Source organism: Amblyomma maculatum, chromosome 3 (assembly GCF_055883805.1).
Source record: "Amblyomma maculatum isolate TAMU_Amacu chromosome 3, ASM5588380v1, whole genome shotgun sequence".
In the NCBI taxonomy this organism is placed as follows: Eukaryota; Metazoa; Arthropoda; class Arachnida; order Ixodida; family Ixodidae; genus Amblyomma; species Amblyomma maculatum.
In genome coordinates, this window is record NC_139346.1 from 164,803,726 (window position 1) to 164,822,689 (window position 18,964).

Genomic DNA, 18,964 nt, shown 5'->3' on the forward strand with positions numbered 1-18,964 from the left:
TTTTAACTGTTGGTAATAATGATGGAACGGTCTGTCGTCTTGAAGAAACTCTTGAACAGCTTGAGCATTAATTCGGTGCATGAAATGTTTGGCGCGGAGCTATAGGAACGAAGTTCGTGCTCCGCGTACACGGTATTCCGGGCCTCCACACATCGCCAGTTCGACATTTTCAGCACCTTAAGAACTAATTTACAGATAATTATAATAAGGGAGTAATTACTGACATCCTCCCAAGCGCAGCTATACGGCTACAAAAGAAAGCTGACCACGAAAAATTTTTCTTTAACTACGAAGTTTCCAAGAAAGCTAAATAGCTTTCCATTGTAGCCGTATGGCTGCGCTCGGGTGAATGTAAAAGAGTAATTACTCCCTTACTACAAATCTGCTCTACATTGGGAGATTCTCCTAAATATTTGACCTACAGATATTTATGCTTATCCAAATCTGTAACGTATTTTGGCTTTAAGGTTCCGAATAGACACCTCATTAAAAGTTCGGTTCGAGAGCCCGCGAGCATATATTTTTTCATTTCGCCTCCGATGAAATGCGGCTGGAATTCGATGCTGCGGCTGCGCGACTTTGTTGCTTTTCTGGACGTTACTTCCTTCAAAAAAAAAAAAAAAAAAGGACAATGCCATTTGATTCTTCACAGCATATACCAGTACACGCCAAATTTTACAGCGCGGAGCGTGTATTGAGGAAAGTGCTCGAACTAGCGTGCAGCGTACCGAGTCAGAAGTTTATGTTGTTTCCTTCGCTCAACACGCAGTCGTCTTGTTTTAACCCCTTGGCGTCTGTGCGCCATTGACCCTATAAGGAAACGAATTTCAGCTACATTACTTTCTCAGAGCCCCTATCATCGTATCACATCATTTTTCCCAGGTTCACCCCAGCAAGCGGTACGCTTGTGTCCCCTTCGCGATCGTGGCAGTCTCTCGCCACCTCTGCGCTTATTTTTATGCTTGTTCCCATCCCTAGTAGTCGAAGCATCGCACGAGACCACTGAAGCAACTAAATAAGTAAATCACATTCAATGGGTTAAAAAAGGCGAACGCCAAAGAACACAGCGGCCGCAACATACACGGCGTCTGCTTCCGGGCCACCTCATTGTTAGCTCTCCTTGGCCGCTAGGTGACGCCACATGTCTCAGCAAACTCTATTGCAGGGTGCCTATTAGAACCTCGGTTGTAATCTGGGGCCGTGTTCATATTCACTGAAAACCTTCAAGACATCAACGAGCTTTCTTGGCAAACTGCCTTCATTAGCAATAACCAAGTTGTCGTCTACGTACCTAAAATACGAGTGACCATGCCTTCTGAGGCTTTGCTAATATAAAAGTTAACATTGCCAAGAAAGATGTCAGAATTGGCGCATCCCTCGATCCTATTTTTCCCAGTATGAATGCATACCAACTCGCCCAGAATTCAGCTTTATTAAATTCAATGGTGAGCACTGACGCGTCACAAGAATTACGTAGTTTGCTAGAAAAGGACAAAAGCTGCAGTCATCAGTGAAATTAGCTTTTTATTCTCGCTCAAAAATACCTGGAGAGCTGAAGGTAGCAATACCTTAAAAAGGCCCATTTACGTGACCAGCCCAGGATTAAAGTGGAATGAAGAAAATGGCATAAATCGCACTCCCTTCAACAACTTCAGAACATGAACACTTCAGCACTTCTGCGTATTCCTCGTGAAGGTAAGTTCGGCTGTCATTTCAATGGAAACCTACGAAGAATAACGAACCTAGTCCCCAATGGCTCTAACACATACTGCAAGATAAACAGCGCTGCTGTGTACGCCTAGCCCTTCCCTTTTGTTTACGCGAAGTGCGCTCTGTACCTTAAAGAGTACTGGCTGCGGTCCCAGGGTTCGAGCTCGAGTCTCTTTCTCCCGATCGTGCTGCCGCATTCACTGAGCCGAGCATGCGCGTCTGACCGGCGCTCGGTGGCGGCGTCGCGCAGCACGAACGCGGGACACGAAGTTCTCCGGCTCTTTTGGCGTAAAGAAAGCTTCCGAGGAGCCACGAGAAGGCTATGTTGGCTGTGTCGCTGCGGCTCCTCAAGTGCAGGGGTCGACGATGTGTGCAACGGCTCGTCGATGCTCTGAAGAGGCGAGTCACTGGGTGACTGCGAGAAGGGCATGTCGAGGTCTGTCGGTAGCAAAGCGACGCCCAGTGCCACCCTGCCGCATACGTCCGCCATGAGGGACTCCATCTTCCGCAGCGCGGCACGCTCGGTTTGACCCCGAGACGCCGCTGCTATCCTGGAGCTGCAGCAGAATGAAGAGGGAACAGATGTCAATGCAGCGATTCTAGCATTATGACGAAAGCTTTTAATGCCTCATGCTGTCGTGGACAAAATGTGTCCCGCTTTTGCGGCGTTCTGATTGGCCGAAGCGGGATGACGTCATAGAGGTCTCGACCAATCACAGAGCAGCACCACAGTGTGCGCGAATGCGTGCTTTATATGGCCATATGTCAATCAATGATCAATTACTGACTAATTATTCGCTTAAATAATTACCGGATTACCTACTTAATTACTAATTAGTTAATAATTGATTGACTAAATACTAATTAGTGCCAGTTGCGCAGCAGAATTCAGCACTCAGGCTTTCGCCTTTGACTACTTTAGTCGCTAAAGTCCCTCGTAATTTTTTTTTCGCTCCTCTTCGGAATTGGGTGTTCTTAATGTGGCAAAGTTACTTAAGAGGATTTAGGTCTTCCCGTAAAGAACACTCTTAAGCTCCTAAATAATGAATTGGAATTTACGCCGTCTGATGACCGCTTCGCCTCCAAGTCCCGGTTAGCCGTACGACAACGTCGCCAACGTAACCTTTCTTCTGGAATGCGTCCTCGCATTTAAAAAAATTTGGAGGACGCTTAAGCTTCGCCTTCAAGAGTGGAACGCGATAGCGTTATTGCACCTCGTTCGCACCGCCCACTCATTCGCTCGGTATGCTCTTGAGTCACACACAGACAGTTTTCATACTCAACACTTCTAAGTGCACTGTACAACTTTTTAACACACGCGTCTCAAGAGCGAGCGCGCAAGGCCCTGCAATACAACACCCGTCGACCTGTCAAGGAGTGTAAGACAATGCGCTACGGCGCAGCAATCACTGATGAGGCGCCCCGCGTCGGACTTTGCACTCACGAATCACGCAGTGAGCGCCGAGCAACGCAGCGTTCGGCGCGGCAACGAAACGTGCGCCTGAGCAAGCGGAACGAACCAAAGAACTCGGTGTCTCGGAGGGAGAAAGCCGGGCAGCGACGCGCCATGAAGGCGGACGCGATCATGGGGGTGACGCCTTGATGGGATCGTCCTCTATATCGCTTGGGAGCACCACGCAGAAGCATGATTCCTCGGAAGCAGCTCGGCACACATCGCAGGGAACGCTTTCCCAGCAGAAGCGCTACGGCGCAGCGATCACGTCAGAGGCGTCCGGCATCAGACGCTGCACCTAGCAATCGCGCTGTGAGCGGAAAGAGGAGTCGCGTCGCCTAAACACCACTGTTCGAGTGACGCACGCTGGATGTTGGGAGGGGAGAGAGCGAGAAAACTTATTAAACGCAAGGGTATTGGGGCATCCTCGCACCGGTACCCGCGCGGCCCGAAGGGGAGAGGGGGGTGAGCGAAGATAGTGATCTAAAGAAAGGAAAGACGCTTGATTCTACAACCCGTGAGGGTGCACGGCGAAACGTCAGGGGCGAGTGGCGCGCCATGTGTCGGGGCAGCGCCGCACATTGCGAGGAGGGGTTCTTCTGTGTTTGCCGCAAGATGGCTCTGCATGTGCGCAGAGCGCAGAAGAAATGTAGCGGAAACGTACTTCGCTACTCGTGTAACTGCGACTTCTGTAAGTAACATGCTCATAATTACCGATATACACTGCAGTATAATGTTCTACGGCATGTTTCTAAGGCAACACCGCATTCACTAGAAGCGCTTTTGTACCGCTTTTAAGCATCGAACTCGTGGCTGAGTAGAACCTCCTGCCGCGATAGCGAACGGTCGCAGAATCATGAGCTCCGTCGGAGCGGCGATAACGGCCGTTGCTGGCCGCGGAAACAGGTTTAGCGCCGAAGAAGATAAGGACTACGAGATCGTTTTGCCTACCCTGCCCACCGGACGTGTTGTGTTAAACACGATGGTTTTGCACGGCGACGTGCGTATGAGGCCCTACAGGGTCGAGGACTTCAGGGATGCCCTCGCTAACGTCGGTGCGCTCCCCGACGTCGTGGCGTTGGGGGCGTACCAAATCAACCATGTGTGGGCGGTAACCACGAACAGCACGGAAGCCGCGAAGAAGCTGGCCGCCTTAAAGGAGCTGGAAGTCAAGGGACGCCGCTGCCTCATATTCGACCATGAAGACCAGCAGATGAAGCTACGCCTGCACTGGATGCTACACGGTGTCCAAGACGAGGACATCCGGACTGCTTTCGCGGCGTTCGGAAACGTGACCGAGGTGACGCGGGAGCGTTGGCGCGTCGTTGGAATGAAGGAAAAGGGATCCACCACGAGGACAGTGCTGCTCAAGTTGAAGCCAGGTATGAAGGTGGACGACCTGCCCCACCAGCTTCGCGTCGCCGGCGAGTTGGCTCTCGTGGTGGTTCCCGGGCGGCCGATGCAGTGCCTGCGGTGTCACGGCGCAGGCCACGTTCGCCGTGACTGCAAGGTGCCCAGGTGCTCCAAGTGCAGGCGCTATGGACACGCGGACGAGGACTGCGTCCGCACCTACGCGTCAGCGACCGGGCTCGGTGCGAAGGACGACAACAGGGAGCTGATGGACGTCGCCGAGGCTGAGGAAGCAGCAAAGGGTGCCGACGTGCTGGACAAGGTTCCCGTGTCGCAGGGCACCTCGGTGACTCCGAGTGGCGACGCCCCCCTTGCCGATAAGCCAGAGCTCGCGCCAGCTACGGTGAATTTGCCACAGCCAAGCGAGGAGACCTCAGCGGACGCGGAGAGCCTGCCGGCTCCCAAGGACGCAGAAGCAAAGGAAGTGAGCGAGGTTCACCGGCACAACTGCGGTGGTCGGACGACCACGGCCGCTACCCCCGGGAAACGCCCACATGCCGACACCAGCACCGGCGACGACAAGGAGGCAACGCCCACTTCCGAGGAACCACCAGCAAAGGCGCCTCAAACAAGGAGGCCCACGTTAAAGCTTCGCTCAAACCTTGCGAGCGAGAGGCGGGCCGGCGACACGGCGCCTCTCGAGCACGGCCAGAAGCTCGAGGAGGACGGCGTCAGCAGCGACGGAGGCGTCTAGCCGTGTGCTAGGCGCGAGAGGTAAGCACCGTGCTTTCGGTCTCTTCTTCTTATTTAAAAAATGGCTCCTGCATCACCGTTGAAGGTCGCCACGCTAAATGTTAGAGGTCTGGCAGGAAAGAGAAAACAAGGCCAGGTGTACCGACTTTTAACGGAGCATGATATTGATGTATTAGCTGTGCAGGAGACGAAAGTTGACGGTGAGGAAGAGACCGAGAGCATGGTGCAACGTTTCACGCCTAGGTTTTTTGCTGTGGTTAGCCACGCTGTAGGCACATCGGCTGGCTGTGTTCTTTTTGTGAAGAAGTTGCCGGGGCTTGAAGTGCTTGGTCATTCTTCTTGTGAGTCGGGCCGGTGTGCACTTCTAGATTTTTCGCTGAATAGCACGGATTGGCGGATTGTCTCTACGCGCCTAATGTAGCAGATGAAAGGGAGCAGTTTTTCCAAGGCATCCAGCAGCGGCTCTGCATCGATAGACAACTGATCGTCCTAGGTGATTTTAATTGCGTCCTTAGTGCGCGAGACAAGACAAGCCGGCGGCCATACCGAGACGCAAGCACTGAAGTGCTATCGCGAATTGTTGAGGAGTGTAACCTCGAGGATGTGGCAGAGTGTCTCGAAGGAGCCCGCACCGTAAAGCTCACGCACTTCCAGGGTTCGAGCCATGCAAGGCTGGACCGCATTTATGCATCCCTCGACATCTTACCTGAATGCAATAGTTATGAAGTAGAGCCGGTATCGTTTTCAGACCATTGTTTAGTTAAATGTTCTTTTGGATGGGTAAAGAGAGGGAATTCTTTTTCGTGGGAAATGTGGAAATTCAATAATAAACTCTTGCAGGATGAGCATTTTACACGCATAGTAAAAGAAGAAATTGAAAAAATAAACCCAAGTAAAAATATGCACCTTTGGCAACAGTGGGAGCTGTGTAAAGAAACTATAAAAATTAAAGCAATAGAGAGGGCAACCTGCATACGGTTTGAGGAAAAACAGAAAGAGACGGAGTTAAGGACACTGCTCCGTACGTTGCTTAAACAGGAAGCTCGAGCGCCGGGGAAATGGATTGAAGATATACGGAAAACAAAGCAAAAACTAGAATTGATAGACGAAGATCGTTATCGAGGTGCGTTAGTGAGGGCAAGGGCAGAAGACACAGCTGCAGGGGAGGCGCCATCAAAACGAGCGCTGGGGTTCGAAAAAGCAAACGCTCAACGGAACCACATCGACCAAATAGATTGGGGCGGTATCTTGGCGGCGGACAACGACCACATCAAAGCAGCGTTCAACGCCCATTACCAAACCCTCTTCGCATCCCACACGGTAGACGCTATCACTTTTAAGAATAAGTTTCTGGCGACGATACCGCGTCTGGACGATGAAGTGAAAGAGAGATTAGAACTAAAGATAACTGAAACAGAAGTGGAGCACGCTATTGACAGTTTAAATGCCGGTAAATCGCCGGGACCGGATGGGTTCAGCGCGGGTTTTTACAAAGAATTTAAGTACGAAATCACACCTATTTTGAACGCAATTTATAATGATGCCTACACAGTAAATGCCCTGCCTCCGTCATATGGGTCATCCCACAGCGTGCTCATTCCTAAAACTGATGAAATAGACAAATTACGCCTGGTAACATCTTACAGACCCATAGCACTTACAAACGTTGAATACAAAATTTTTATGAAGGTTTTGACCCGAAGGTTGCAAACGGTTATTAAGGATATAGTAGGACCACACCAAACGTGTGGGATAAAAGGGAGGTCAATAGTGACCAACATTCAAAAGGCGCGAAGTGTCCTTGAGTGTTGTGATGACTGGGATGGTCGGGTCGCAATGCTTCAGATCGACCTCGAAAAAGCATTCGACTGCGTCGATCACGAAATTTTGTTTTCCCTTTTAGAACATGTGAATGTTGGTTCAGTTATATGTAAGGGTGTGGCCCTGGCGTACCGTAACTGCACGACGAGTGTGATTATTAAGAGTCTGGGAGCCCCCATTCGACTGCAGCGTTCGGTGCGACAGGGCTGTCCCCTCAGCCCTCTTTTGTTTTGCATTTATATTGAAACATTGTGCATGAAACTTATGAATAATGTCAACATTAGTGCGTTTAGGTTACAAGCAGCCGAAGTGAAGCTGCTCGCGTATGCAGACGACATCGTTATTTTTACGGTTGACCAGGAGAGTATCACCGAGGCTGTCAAATGTATCCGTGAGTTCTCTCAAGTTACCGGTAGCGGGGTGAACTGGGCCAAGTGCCTTGGGCTCTGGCATGGACAGTGGCCGTCGAAACCAGATCGCTTTGCCAATGTTACGTGGACAGACACACCGACCAAGTACTTGGTCGTCGAGCTGGATGCCTACCGCGAAAGCGAGCATTATTGGAAAGGGCAAATGACCGAACTACGGGAGAGAGCCGAGAAGTGGAAAGGCGCCAACATGTCGATTTTTGCCAGAGCTACTGTATCTTTTTTTTATCAGCAAACTTTGGTTCGCAATGCAAGTTTTGAGTTGTTCGCGCGTAAACGTACAGAAGTTACACAGGATTTTCGCCGTTTTTGTTTGGGCAGGTAAATGGGAACGCTGCAGCAGGACGAATTTGTTCCGTCGGGTAAAAGACGGCGGTTTGGGACTCGGCCATCTGTTTTTACGGCAGGTGGTCAACCGGTTTTTGTTTTTTCGGGATGCTTCGGACCCTTTCTTACGCACCGTCTGCCAAGTTAGGCTACGGCGCCTACTGCCGGAGTTTGTTGTCTCCACCGAAGAAGCTACGGGTGGGATTTTTGGTTATTACAGGGAGGTCGTCGCTAGTGTAAGATTTCTTTCAGTGCGTTTTTCTAATGAATATTTGTCCACTGTAAAACGAAAAAAGCTGTATCGCGATTTATGTGACATTGTTTTGCCACAACCCTTGTACAGAACCTTATACAGTGGAGGTCCGGGCAGAGATGTCTTGAAGAGAGTAAAGAAAATGCAGGTGTCGCCAGGAGCTAAGACATTTTTCTTTAAATTACACACCGGAACATTATCAGTAAAGAAGTTTTTGGAGGAAAGGGATTTTTTTTACCGTGGGGGGCGCACTGTTTAATCTGCAAGCAGCCGGAAACAATAGACCATGTTTTTTTGCATTGTTGGGAAGGGGTTTATTTCTGGGATGTTTTGCAACGTACGATAAAGAAAGAATTTCCACTAGACTCCCACGGCATCCGGTATTTAAGCATTGATAATGAAGATGGCGTTCCGTATGATTTAATCATGCTCATGGGCCTCCACTCTATATGGCGCTCCAGAATGGCGGGCTATCACTGCGACAGGGATGCTCGACCCGCTAGAATATACTTTCGAGAAAGTGTGAATTGGTTTACCGCCATACAGAAAGTGGCTGCTGAACCTCCCGAATGGCTCTCAAGGGTAGAGCCTTTGCTGTCGTTGCGGGAGTTTTAATGTACTGAGACGAAGCCAGCCTGACATTGGCTGATGATGACCTTCCAATATGTACTTTGTTTTGTGTTATTCGTGTTGTGTTCTTGTGAAATGGTATGAACCAAAGCCAGGAAATAAAAAAAAAAAGAAACCACTCGTGGCTGAGTGGTAGCGTCTCCGTCTCACACTCCGGAGACCCTGGTTCCATTCCCACCAAGCCCATCTTGAAAGTTGCTTTTTATTTATGAAGTGCATGCCGGGATTTATCGCTCACGGCCAACGCCGCCGACGACACCGGCTTTTCTGCGACACGAGCTCCTTAACGCTACCGGGTTAATATTAATCCTGAAAAATATGCACTTAGTAACAAAATGCTCCATGCACTTGATGCTTTTTCACCGGGTTCTTGGAATGGGCCTTAACCACATGTAAACTTAAAAAGAGTCTGGAAAATAGTCTAACGTGATAAGGATTTTGCGCATAGGAAGGTGCCAAAATCCTGGCAGAGTACTTCGTGTTTTTCGGTTGAGGTTTTTAGCACGTATGCTCCTTTAAACAGCAGGTAACATTTTAGCGTCCAGATGTTGCTGATCAATGTTAAATAACGAGACCAGATTGTTTCTAGTACCGCTGCAATGCAATGCTGCTAGCTGAACTGCACTAAAGGAAAGATGTGAACGAAGGCTCGGGGAAGCAGCCAAGCCGCAAATGAAATGTCGTCGCTACCAAGTGCGAGCTGAGTTATAAGCGTCATGGGTTTCACGGTTCATAACTTAACTACTCACCCATAATCGGTATTCATACAGTGTTCTAGCCATAAAACAACAATTTGTTGAAAACTCGGAGGACATCGCATTTGCAGCACTCGTGATCATCACATCCTAGTTATCCTAGTTATTGCTACATACCTCGACCTATCCGCCGGAGGTGCAGGCTGGATCTTCCGTTTAAGGATAGCGTCCATCTCTTGTAACATGCGCTCGTATTCGACGGGAGAGAAGGAAGACTGACGTAGCGGCGTCTGCAGTACGGACGCAAAATGTCAAATTCAAGTTCAGTTCCTAATTCAACCTGAGTGTGTCGAGGCGACATTTATTCTGCTCAGTAAATATGTAAAGAAAAGGCACAACTTGTCTATAGATCGGTTTCTTTGGGGCCTGCCTCATTGGAGAAGTAGCGCCATATAATGGCTGCTGTACCATGAAAAACACGCCGACTTGGGCAGCCGGCCGAAGATCCGTTGGGCTGAGCGAGAGCAGTCATTGGCTGAGCCGAGTAATAGTGTTATCTTGATTAAGATTAATTTGAAAAGGTTTCTGCGGCAATAGGAAGCGTTATCTGGGGCTGCCGTCACTGGTGTATCGTATACTTACTTACACACCAAATTTACGCCGAGCAAGAAATGAGACCTTATTGTATATAAACTACACTTAAGAAAATAGTTCTCGCAGCGTCGAAACTGCAGAGAAACGACTCCGCGATGTCATGTTGGTAGTAGATTATCAGCTTTTCATGAGACACACCTGGTACGAATCAAAAAATAAAAATACACGCAAAAGACGTTTCTCTTATTCTAGCAATTATTTGTGCACGACAGTTAAGTCGGGTCTTTATTCGGCAGCCTGGTGCTTCTCGAAATAGGCTGCGCTTCGTTGTTTACTGCTTCTTACGCTGATACATAATATAGAGAGTGACGAATGAGTTATCTTCCGGTGGACAGTGGTCATTTTGGGGATTCAGGTAAAGTCTCCGTATACCTTGCTTACACTTACATAAGCGCCATAAATATCTCTTGACACCTTTCCATTCAAAGCATGGAAAGAAATCGCAGAAATTAGTCAGCTTCTACTTCATGTTTCTTTTTTTAAGTAAAGAGTGGGCACATCCAAATGTTAGTCGCATGTATTATTCGTTTTAATGATGAATGAGAAATTAAAATACACGGATTGCCATGTGCTATTTGCCTATACGACCGCTATATTGCTTGTAATGAATTTATTTCATTATCTGTTTCGGTTTCAGCAGCCGAGCGATGGCTAAGGCACCAAAGATAGGTATAGATCACGAGAAGCGTAAAACGTGCCCACTCCTTCGCCATTTTCTTCCACCACAACGCTAAATGCAGCCTGCCTTAATAGCTGGCATCAGAACGGTTGAAGAAGCAACGGTTATATCACAGTTTTTAACACTTATCTGACCTATACTTTGACGTCACAGCCATTTTTCGGCTTTTGAAATTAAAATTGAAAGCAGGTAAGAAAAACTTTTTTATTATAAATGATTTAGTGGCCGTAGCGAATACCACAGGGTGATTCATATCCAGTAACGCGCTACGTATCATTAACAAAAAGTAAAATACAACCAAATGTCTATACTCTTTTGACACCCATATATTCGTGACTGGCTGAACAGACAAGCAACACTGCATTTTCGCGCACTAATAATGTGAGTCTACAATCACGCAGTGAAGACGAGACAGCATGAGCACTGCATATTTCTCTGTTTCGATTTCCTTGAACTCTGATTAGGTAGATATATTGTTGCCACGCACTCATCTGCGCCGCCTGTATTTTTCGAACTGATCGTGCAAGACCAGCCAGCTTGAGAAAAAAAGAAACGACTGAAAGTAAAGTAAGACTTCCATCGACGTTGAGAGCCGATATAAGCGAAGAATTCCACGTCGTGGAGCCGTTACACGTAGCGCTTATATCGGTTGTAGTGCTTTCTAGACTACGCGTTTCGCCGTTTCTATCGGGACCCCGTAAGCCAAAACTAATGAGTTAGTGAGAGACGATCGCACTTGCCCTGGACTGGCTCGTTGTTCGGAAGTGCTTCGAGACGAACTTAGAGCGCAGGTGCAGCACAGTATTCTCGAGAACGGAGCTGAGCACGAGGGCAACGAGGAAGTCCGGCAAGACCAACGCGCCCAGGAAGGAGGCGGTCATGAAGGCGAACACCAGGGGACGCAGACGTGCCCCTGACATGCTCAGGAGCCACAGGGCCGTGCGAAGTGAGAGGCTCGTCGAGTCGGCGACCACGAACAGTGAGAGGGACGCAATCAGCACCACCGAGTCCACCTGGACGTGACAGAAGGCCGAACTATAGTATGCTAGTACGCTGTAGCAGAACTAAGAGCACACGACCGAAGTGCGAATTCAGTCCCAGTTTATACGGATACGGAGAGATTAGAAAATAACGCATGCTAAGCCATGAAAACATGAAAATTTTTCAAATTTTTCTTCAGCTACTTAGTGTAGTGGTTAATATGATCGAATATTGTGCCGGAGTACCTAGGGTCGATCCCGACCGCCGGTAGCTGCGTTTTTGATGGATGCGAAACGAAGAGGCGTCCGCGAGCTGAGCGATGTCAGTGCACGTTAACAGTGCAGGTAACACTACTTAGTCCAAACCTACGTGCTATCAACGTTAGATGAAATGCGAACGAGACAAAATAAGTCTTAACAGCAAAATAACATCTCAACTGAGTCTGAATTATCATCATCATCATCATAATCATCATCATCATCACCTTAACCTCCATCACCCGAATACATCCACTGCACGGCAAATGCCTCTTTCATATCCCTCCAATTATCCCTGCCTTGTGCCAGCTGCATCCATGTGATCCCCATGAGCTTCCTAATCTCGTCCGTTCACCTTTTTCCTACTGCCTCCTTATACGCCTGTATTCTTTAGAATGTCTGTCATACCCAGGCACACGATCGGTTACCTTGCCTTTGTGTTACATGACTTGCCCATGCCCATTTCTTCTCGATTTCTAATAGAATGTCATCATCTCGCGTTTGTCCTCCGATACATTCAACACGCTTCTTGTCTTTTAAAACTATTTTTTGTTTCACAACTCTTTCATTAGCCTCCACGAGACTGCACACTATCAAGCAATTGTTTTCGTTTTTATGTCAAGATGACGGTTTTCCGGAAGATAAATTCACTCCTCGCGCATTTCCGTAGCTTTGCATTGCCGTTTCTTCTGAGGTTGATTACTAATATGATAGTAAACTTGATTTTCTGCTCATCCGGCGTAGGTATCTAGTGAGTTTCCAGAAAACCCATTAGCAGCCCTTAGTGACCGGGCACTGTCGAAGCGCAAATGCAGCATTGGCGCGCAGTGGTGCCCGGTCACTGCGGCACACACTGCAATGAGCAAACCGTCGAGCTCGCCACCGCCGCACATCAGCTCCCTCCCAGCGACGAACTTCTCGACAAATGTCTTTCTTTTTTCTCTCTCCCTCTCTCTTTACGGAAATAAAGTTTTCACCACCACCACCTCTCGTTCTCGATGACCTGCATGCGGTGAGCAACTACCACCTCGAGGAGAACGCATCTCTGTTGTCGGCGCGCGCTCATTGTCGCTCCTTCAGCGTGCAATGATCATCCGGGTGCGCGTCGACTGCGTGTGGCACGGGTAAGACGGGTGCGCCCCAGACTTTCGTCGAGCGACGCGTGCGGTGATTGTTCTGCACTGGAGACATTGGAGCACGTGCAGCTTCGCTGTACCGCATCTGCAGAGCCAGGTCACGAGATGCTTGCAGCCTATACGGCGCTTGGAATCATCTAGGGCGGCATCATGACACTCCTGTGGACGCGAGGCAGTGCGCGCACCCGTGACAGTACAATGGTGAGAGACTGTGCGTTCATCGAGTAGTCGGGCTTGAAATCTCGCTTGTTCTTCGCCAGCTAGTGCGCACGTGACACGAACGCTCCATGTGTGCTACCTCGGACGTATACTGCTGGGCGCTCTAGCCCGGCAGCTAGTGCATTGTGTCGCGCGCGCGATCTGTCTGCCACAGGACGCTATACGTGTGCGCGGCTATGTATATACACCCATTTAACTATAATGCAAATAATTGCAGTGGCCGCTTGCGTGCAGTCATTTGTGGGCACTTGCGCTCAGACACTCAGACACTTGTGCGAGAGCGGCGCGAACTCGTTCACTTTCTTTTTGTAAATGATGCACAAAGCTCCCCCTGTCCTGTCTTGCTATCGCTGCCCTCTGTACTTCTCGCTATCCTCTCCCTATCCCCTTTTCTTTCCCGTCGGGCGCAGCTCGGGTGCTTCAGAGTTTAGATAGCAGTTGCCGCGCCAGAAACACTCTTTTCTTTTCTTTTTGGTTATTCAATAAACCACTACCACGAGCACCACCGACTCGGTGTCGTTTCTTTACCGGTAGGTTTGAAAATTAAAGCAGGGAAAGCAGGGATGGGCGTCGATGGTTGGCTGGGAGCGTCCTGCATGGTTGTGACCGAAGGCGGTAGCCTGCGGTTCCGAAGTTCCAGGGTGAAATTTGCGAGGAGGACTGGGGCGACGACCGAACCTCCACCAAGTGTAAGGTGTTTATAGGAGCACCAAGACCGCAAGCAACGTCCGCAAACCAAAGCGATGGGGGTAGCGTTCTAATCAACAGTGCAGCGCCAACAAGGCTCCGGCTCCACTTCGTCTACCTCTTCGGGTTGGCGCGCGAGCTGATGGCGATCGGGATTACTACAACAGTTGAGCTATACCTGTCATACAGACCGAATTATAGCTAGGGTTTCAGGGAAAGCGGCCACTAAGTTTTAAATATAGGATTTTTAAGGTATGAAAATGGTTTCTGCAGGTCCATATACCAATGTTGACAGACAAGGTCAGCAATGTTAACGAGCTGATTAATTAATCTGTAATGACTAACTTTTTTAGCTTTCACTGTTCAGCGCATGGTTACAATTAGGGACTTCAAGCCGACCGCTTGTGCCAAAAATACGGGCGCTTTCGAAAAAACCGTACTATAGCAGCGCCCCCAATGACGTCAATTAGTGGTATCAGTGCCCAATGACTTTCTCTGTCCCGCTTGCACTGCGGTGCTCGCCGCCTCGCTGCTCCAGCCCACGTGAGACGAAGAAAGTCACGTATCACTTGAGCCACAGATTGATGGCGCTGGGGAAGTCGCTTGGAGCGCGGGATTTTTGAAAAAGCGGGTCTTTTGGCGCGATAGCCATAATTGTTTAGCTACAACGTCAAGGGCGATGTCGTTTTCGGCATTTTAATAACTAATATGGCCATTGCTAACGGCCGACTGCAAGTTTTTCATTGTATTAAGACGCCTAACCAGTAACGGGTAAACATTTATCGGAAATTAGTTCACTGGCCTAAACATCGTTGATCTTTTTCGGATGTGTACCAACACTGGTACTATATGGTTCTGCAGAAACCGTTGTCATACCTTAAACAGCGTAGGGCCTGTCTCACATCTAATGGGCCCACGTCTCATTTAAGCAGGATGGAAATACGGGAAAGTCGGTAATTAACTAATCATAGCACACAAAAAATGAAATATTGCATGAAAAATTCCTATCTCATTTGTTTGAATTCGATAACGGCAACTATCACGACTCACATTCTAGCATAGAGAAACATATTGATCAATGACGTCATATAAGTAGATAATCATGTCCGTATTCGACTTGTGCACTACTGAAAATGATCGTGGGGACTGCACAGGAATGCGGGTATAGCGTTGACCAATTCATCGATATGTCTCGTTACATGTTGGCAACTACCACCGTAGGATAACGTCGCAGCGTTACGTGAGTACCTTCGTTCTTCTTGAGGACCCGTACTCACTCCAAAGCCGTGCACTGTTGTCTCGTCCTGGTGTACCGCGCCGCCCATCATCGAAAGCAGGAACAGCGACATCAGGCATGTCGACACAGGAAGCGGAAGAAGTCGCAGCAGCCACATGCTGAGCACCGCCAGCATGCAGAAGGCGCTGCTGGACTTCTGCAACACATACGGCAGTCAGAGCGCGTTTGTCACGTTCGATGTAGCCGTACATTGCGCGTGCGCTTGTCACTGATCGGCATTTAACTGTACGGCCGTAAAGTGGAACTGATCTAATATTGAGTGACTACCTAGAAAATTGGGAATTACGCGGACTGCCAAATTAAAAAAAAAATTGTATGCATCTGCTTTACTATCTGCCCACTCTATTGAAGTGCCGTTTGCTTAACAGTATCCCAACCCAGTCGGAAAAAACTACAGAAAATTTTCTGATGTTACGACAAAATTTCTGTGCGGTTTTTGACGGGAAACCTGTTGTGACAACAGAACATTCTGTAGTAACATAAGAAATTTCTGTAGTTACAACAGACAAGTGCTACAGAACTACTGACAACAGAAATATACTACAGAAAAACTACACAACTACAGAGAACTACAGACAACAGAAATATGCTTTATGGCAGAACTACAGGATATTTTGTCGTATTTTTGACACAGTTCTGTAGTTTTTTTCGACTGGGAACGTATTTGCAAGCTATTCGATGAGATCGCTTCGTATTCAGTTGACGCTGCTTTCCTGTTCTGACTGGACAGCGTAGTGTGTGCGGCCGATTAGACGATATGAATTATAGAACCCCTGATATGTCAATGAAACCCCGAGTAGTAACCAGGGTTTTAACGATATAGTCTAAGCGAACGAATCGGTAGGTTTCGCGAAATCAATACAGTGCGAGTATATTCTAATATATCAAAATCTGAATAAATGGTAGCGAACATTGTTTTAATTGCAGCCGCGTCAACAGATGCTCTTTAACTTGCACCCAATTCCAGTAAAAGCTGCTTGCTGGACGTTGTGATGCTTTAAAATTTGCTTCAGAATTGTTAGCGTACCATGTGCTACAAAAGTTCGATGAAAGCAGCAGATGATATGCTGTGCTCTATTTTTAGGCTAATCACATAGCGTTTGGCCATGCCTCTACCCATTTTTGGAAATAGGCCACTTTCGTCGCAAAAAACCAATGTGTTGCAAATGATATCTACATAGTTTAGTTTAGTTTGGTTGTGAGGTTTAACTTCCCAAAGAGACTCGGGCTATGAGAGATGCCGTAGGAGAGGACTCCAAAAATTTCGAGCATCTGGGGTTCTTCAATGTGAACTTACATTGCACAGAACACGGGCGTCTAGCTTTTCGCCTCCACCGAAAGAAGATATCTACATGGTGATATGCCGCAATCAAAATGCATCACACCCACAAAACAAATTTACCCTACGCACTAGAACCTGGATGCTGCTCAGAAGGAGCAAGCTACTTCAACTCTAACCGCTATTTCTCCCTTATAGGTAGCTGTTACTGCAGCAACATTGCCCGAAGTGCAAAACGTCATGTTCACTCTTGCGGGAAAAGAGCAGAGCGACTTGCACTTTCGGTGAGGACAAAGGGAATTAGATACTGGTTCATTTATGGCAGGTCTGTTGGGTTTAACGGCCCAAAATGATAGGCTATTAATTAGGGGGGCGCCGTAGAAGAGGACTCCGAAAGTATAGATCACCTGTGATTCGAAATTTCCGTAACCCTCCACTATGGTGTATTTCTGTAGCAATATATTTATGCCAAAGTTTATGCGACAATGTAAAATACTTAGGCCCATGAGTGGGATAAGTGAGGTTTGCTTGGACAGGTGTCTTGGTGAAAACTGGTTCAAATGCGAGCCACTAGATGCACTGCGTCAAAAAGACAGCAGTCGCCTGCGCAGGGCTCAGCCCTTCTCACCGTGTTCCCGAGCAGGAGAATCGGACTCAGGCAGACGGTTGGTGCCGCGCATCTGAACACATACACCGCCACCATCCACATCCTCTCGCCACGGCGGTTCCTTTCCGAGATGCGCACAGTCATCCGCTGGCCGCTGTGTCTGCTGCGTAACTCCTCAAGAACGAATCAGCGTGGTTTTTCGCAGGGCGTAAGGCTATTTGCAACGTAAAGGCGTTCAAGAACAACGGAGCTCCGATCGTGATGCGTGCTAGAGCGTGCCTCGTCTTCTTCTTCGTCGTCGCCTTCTTCGTCCACTGTGAAACTCATCTTCTCTTCGTGATGGAGGGCCGGAGCCTCTTCATCCGCTGGAATAAATAAAAAGTTCTGCTCTGTCTCTCTCTCTCTTTGCACTTCACAGCGATGGATGCATATGGACGATTCTTTGCATGTCGCAACAAAGTAGAGCGGTTACCCGAACTTCTACCTCTCATTCTTGAATAATCAAGGTATTATCCTGACAGCTTAGGTATTAGCACTTCGGAGCCTCTTCATCCGCTGGAATAAATAAAAAGTTCTGCTCTGTCTCTCTCTCTCTTTGCACTTCACAGCGATGGATGCATATGGACGCTTCTTTGCATGTCGCAACAAAGTAGAGCGGTTACCCGAACTTCTACCTCTCATTCTTGAATAATCAAGGTATTATCCTGACAGCTTTGGTATTAGCACTTCGGAAACTCTCCTTAGAGGTCTTGGCTCGAAATTCAAACGATTCAATGGACCAAAACTTCGGGGTTGACGATGATAATCGCTAGAAGATTGTTACACTGTTTGCGGCATTCAGAGGGAATGTTCAGCGCTGCTCTTAACACAAACAAAATATAGAATTAAATAGTACAGGGTCCGACGGGGTGATGGCAGCCCAGTTCATAGCCAGTCCGACTAAATGTGTGTTAATTCAAAGAGGGCAAGGAGAGTAACAATACTGATATGTATTGAAGCCCCAATCACTGACACAAAAAACATTCGATCTAGCTTGTGCAACACCGAACATATTGATGAATAAAAAGTGTGTCTACGTGTTTTCCTTCTTAGCTCAGGGGCCGGAAGGAGCCGTACAAAATTATGGGGTATACACATATTGAGGATATATACAGAGCGAACAGAGACGACGGACGAAGAAGTGCGTACTTGTGAGCTTCTTCGCCCGTAATCTCTGTTCGCGCTGTATATTTCCTCAAGCTGATTATAACCCAACTAGCCCAACTTGCCATCCTACTGGGCCACATATGCTCTGCCTTTAAGGGCCTGACGCGATAGCGTAGGCTACCATGCCCGCATATAAACCCGCGCTTTGTCCGAACGTGCCTGCGAGGCCTATGGGCGAGAGTCCCGCGGAGGCTGATTCTGATACCACCCTCCCATATTAAAGGAGAGGTCTGAGTTCGAAGCTCCTGCCAAACATAACGTCAGGCAACCCTACATTCAGTTAGTGTTTGGCCATATCAGCTGCCAGATATGCGTGCCAGCGCCGTGCTTGTGATTGTTCGCTCAGAACCGTTGCTGTCTTCCCCCGACGCTGACATGGAGACCGGATTTTCGGCGAACGGTGCTTTTAAAGCTATCGCTGTAAAAGTAAACACTACGAGCTCGCTCAAAATTACCGCCACACATACGCTGCACCATGCATTTTCTTTTTTCTTTTTAACTTACTTCAATCATTATCAACCTGCATTTGATTTTCCTTTTCT

General features: G+C 48.2%; 2 protein-coding genes across 2 annotated transcripts in view; one reads left to right on the forward strand and one right to left on the reverse strand.

The window, feature by feature from the left end:
* LOC146196725 (uncharacterized) overlaps positions 1 to 17,360 on the reverse strand; it is a 37,996-nt gene extending 20,636 nt beyond the window's left edge. Inside the window, exons 1-6 of the mRNA XM_084597066.1 lie at positions 17,238 to 17,360; positions 15,311 to 15,466; positions 11,494 to 11,766; positions 9,598 to 9,710; positions 7,887 to 7,898; positions 1,821 to 2,261 (exon numbers count right to left, since the gene is read on the reverse strand). Coding sequence (XP_084453192.1) covers positions 1,821 to 2,261; positions 7,887 to 7,898; positions 9,598 to 9,710; positions 11,494 to 11,766; positions 15,311 to 15,466; positions 17,238 to 17,360 — 1,118 coding nt within the window. The remainder of the gene's footprint in view (positions 1 to 1,820; positions 2,262 to 7,886; positions 7,899 to 9,597; positions 9,711 to 11,493; positions 11,767 to 15,310; positions 15,467 to 17,237) is intronic.
* On the forward strand, positions 4,020 to 6,111 carry LOC146196726 (uncharacterized). The gene is made up of 2 exons (XM_084595977.1): positions 4,020 to 5,220; positions 6,107 to 6,111. The coding sequence occupies exons 1-2, from the start codon at positions 4,020 to 4,022 to the stop codon at positions 6,109 to 6,111; spliced, it is 1,206 nt and encodes a 401-aa protein (XP_084452103.1).
* Positions 17,361 to 18,964: the final 1,604 nt, after the last annotated feature.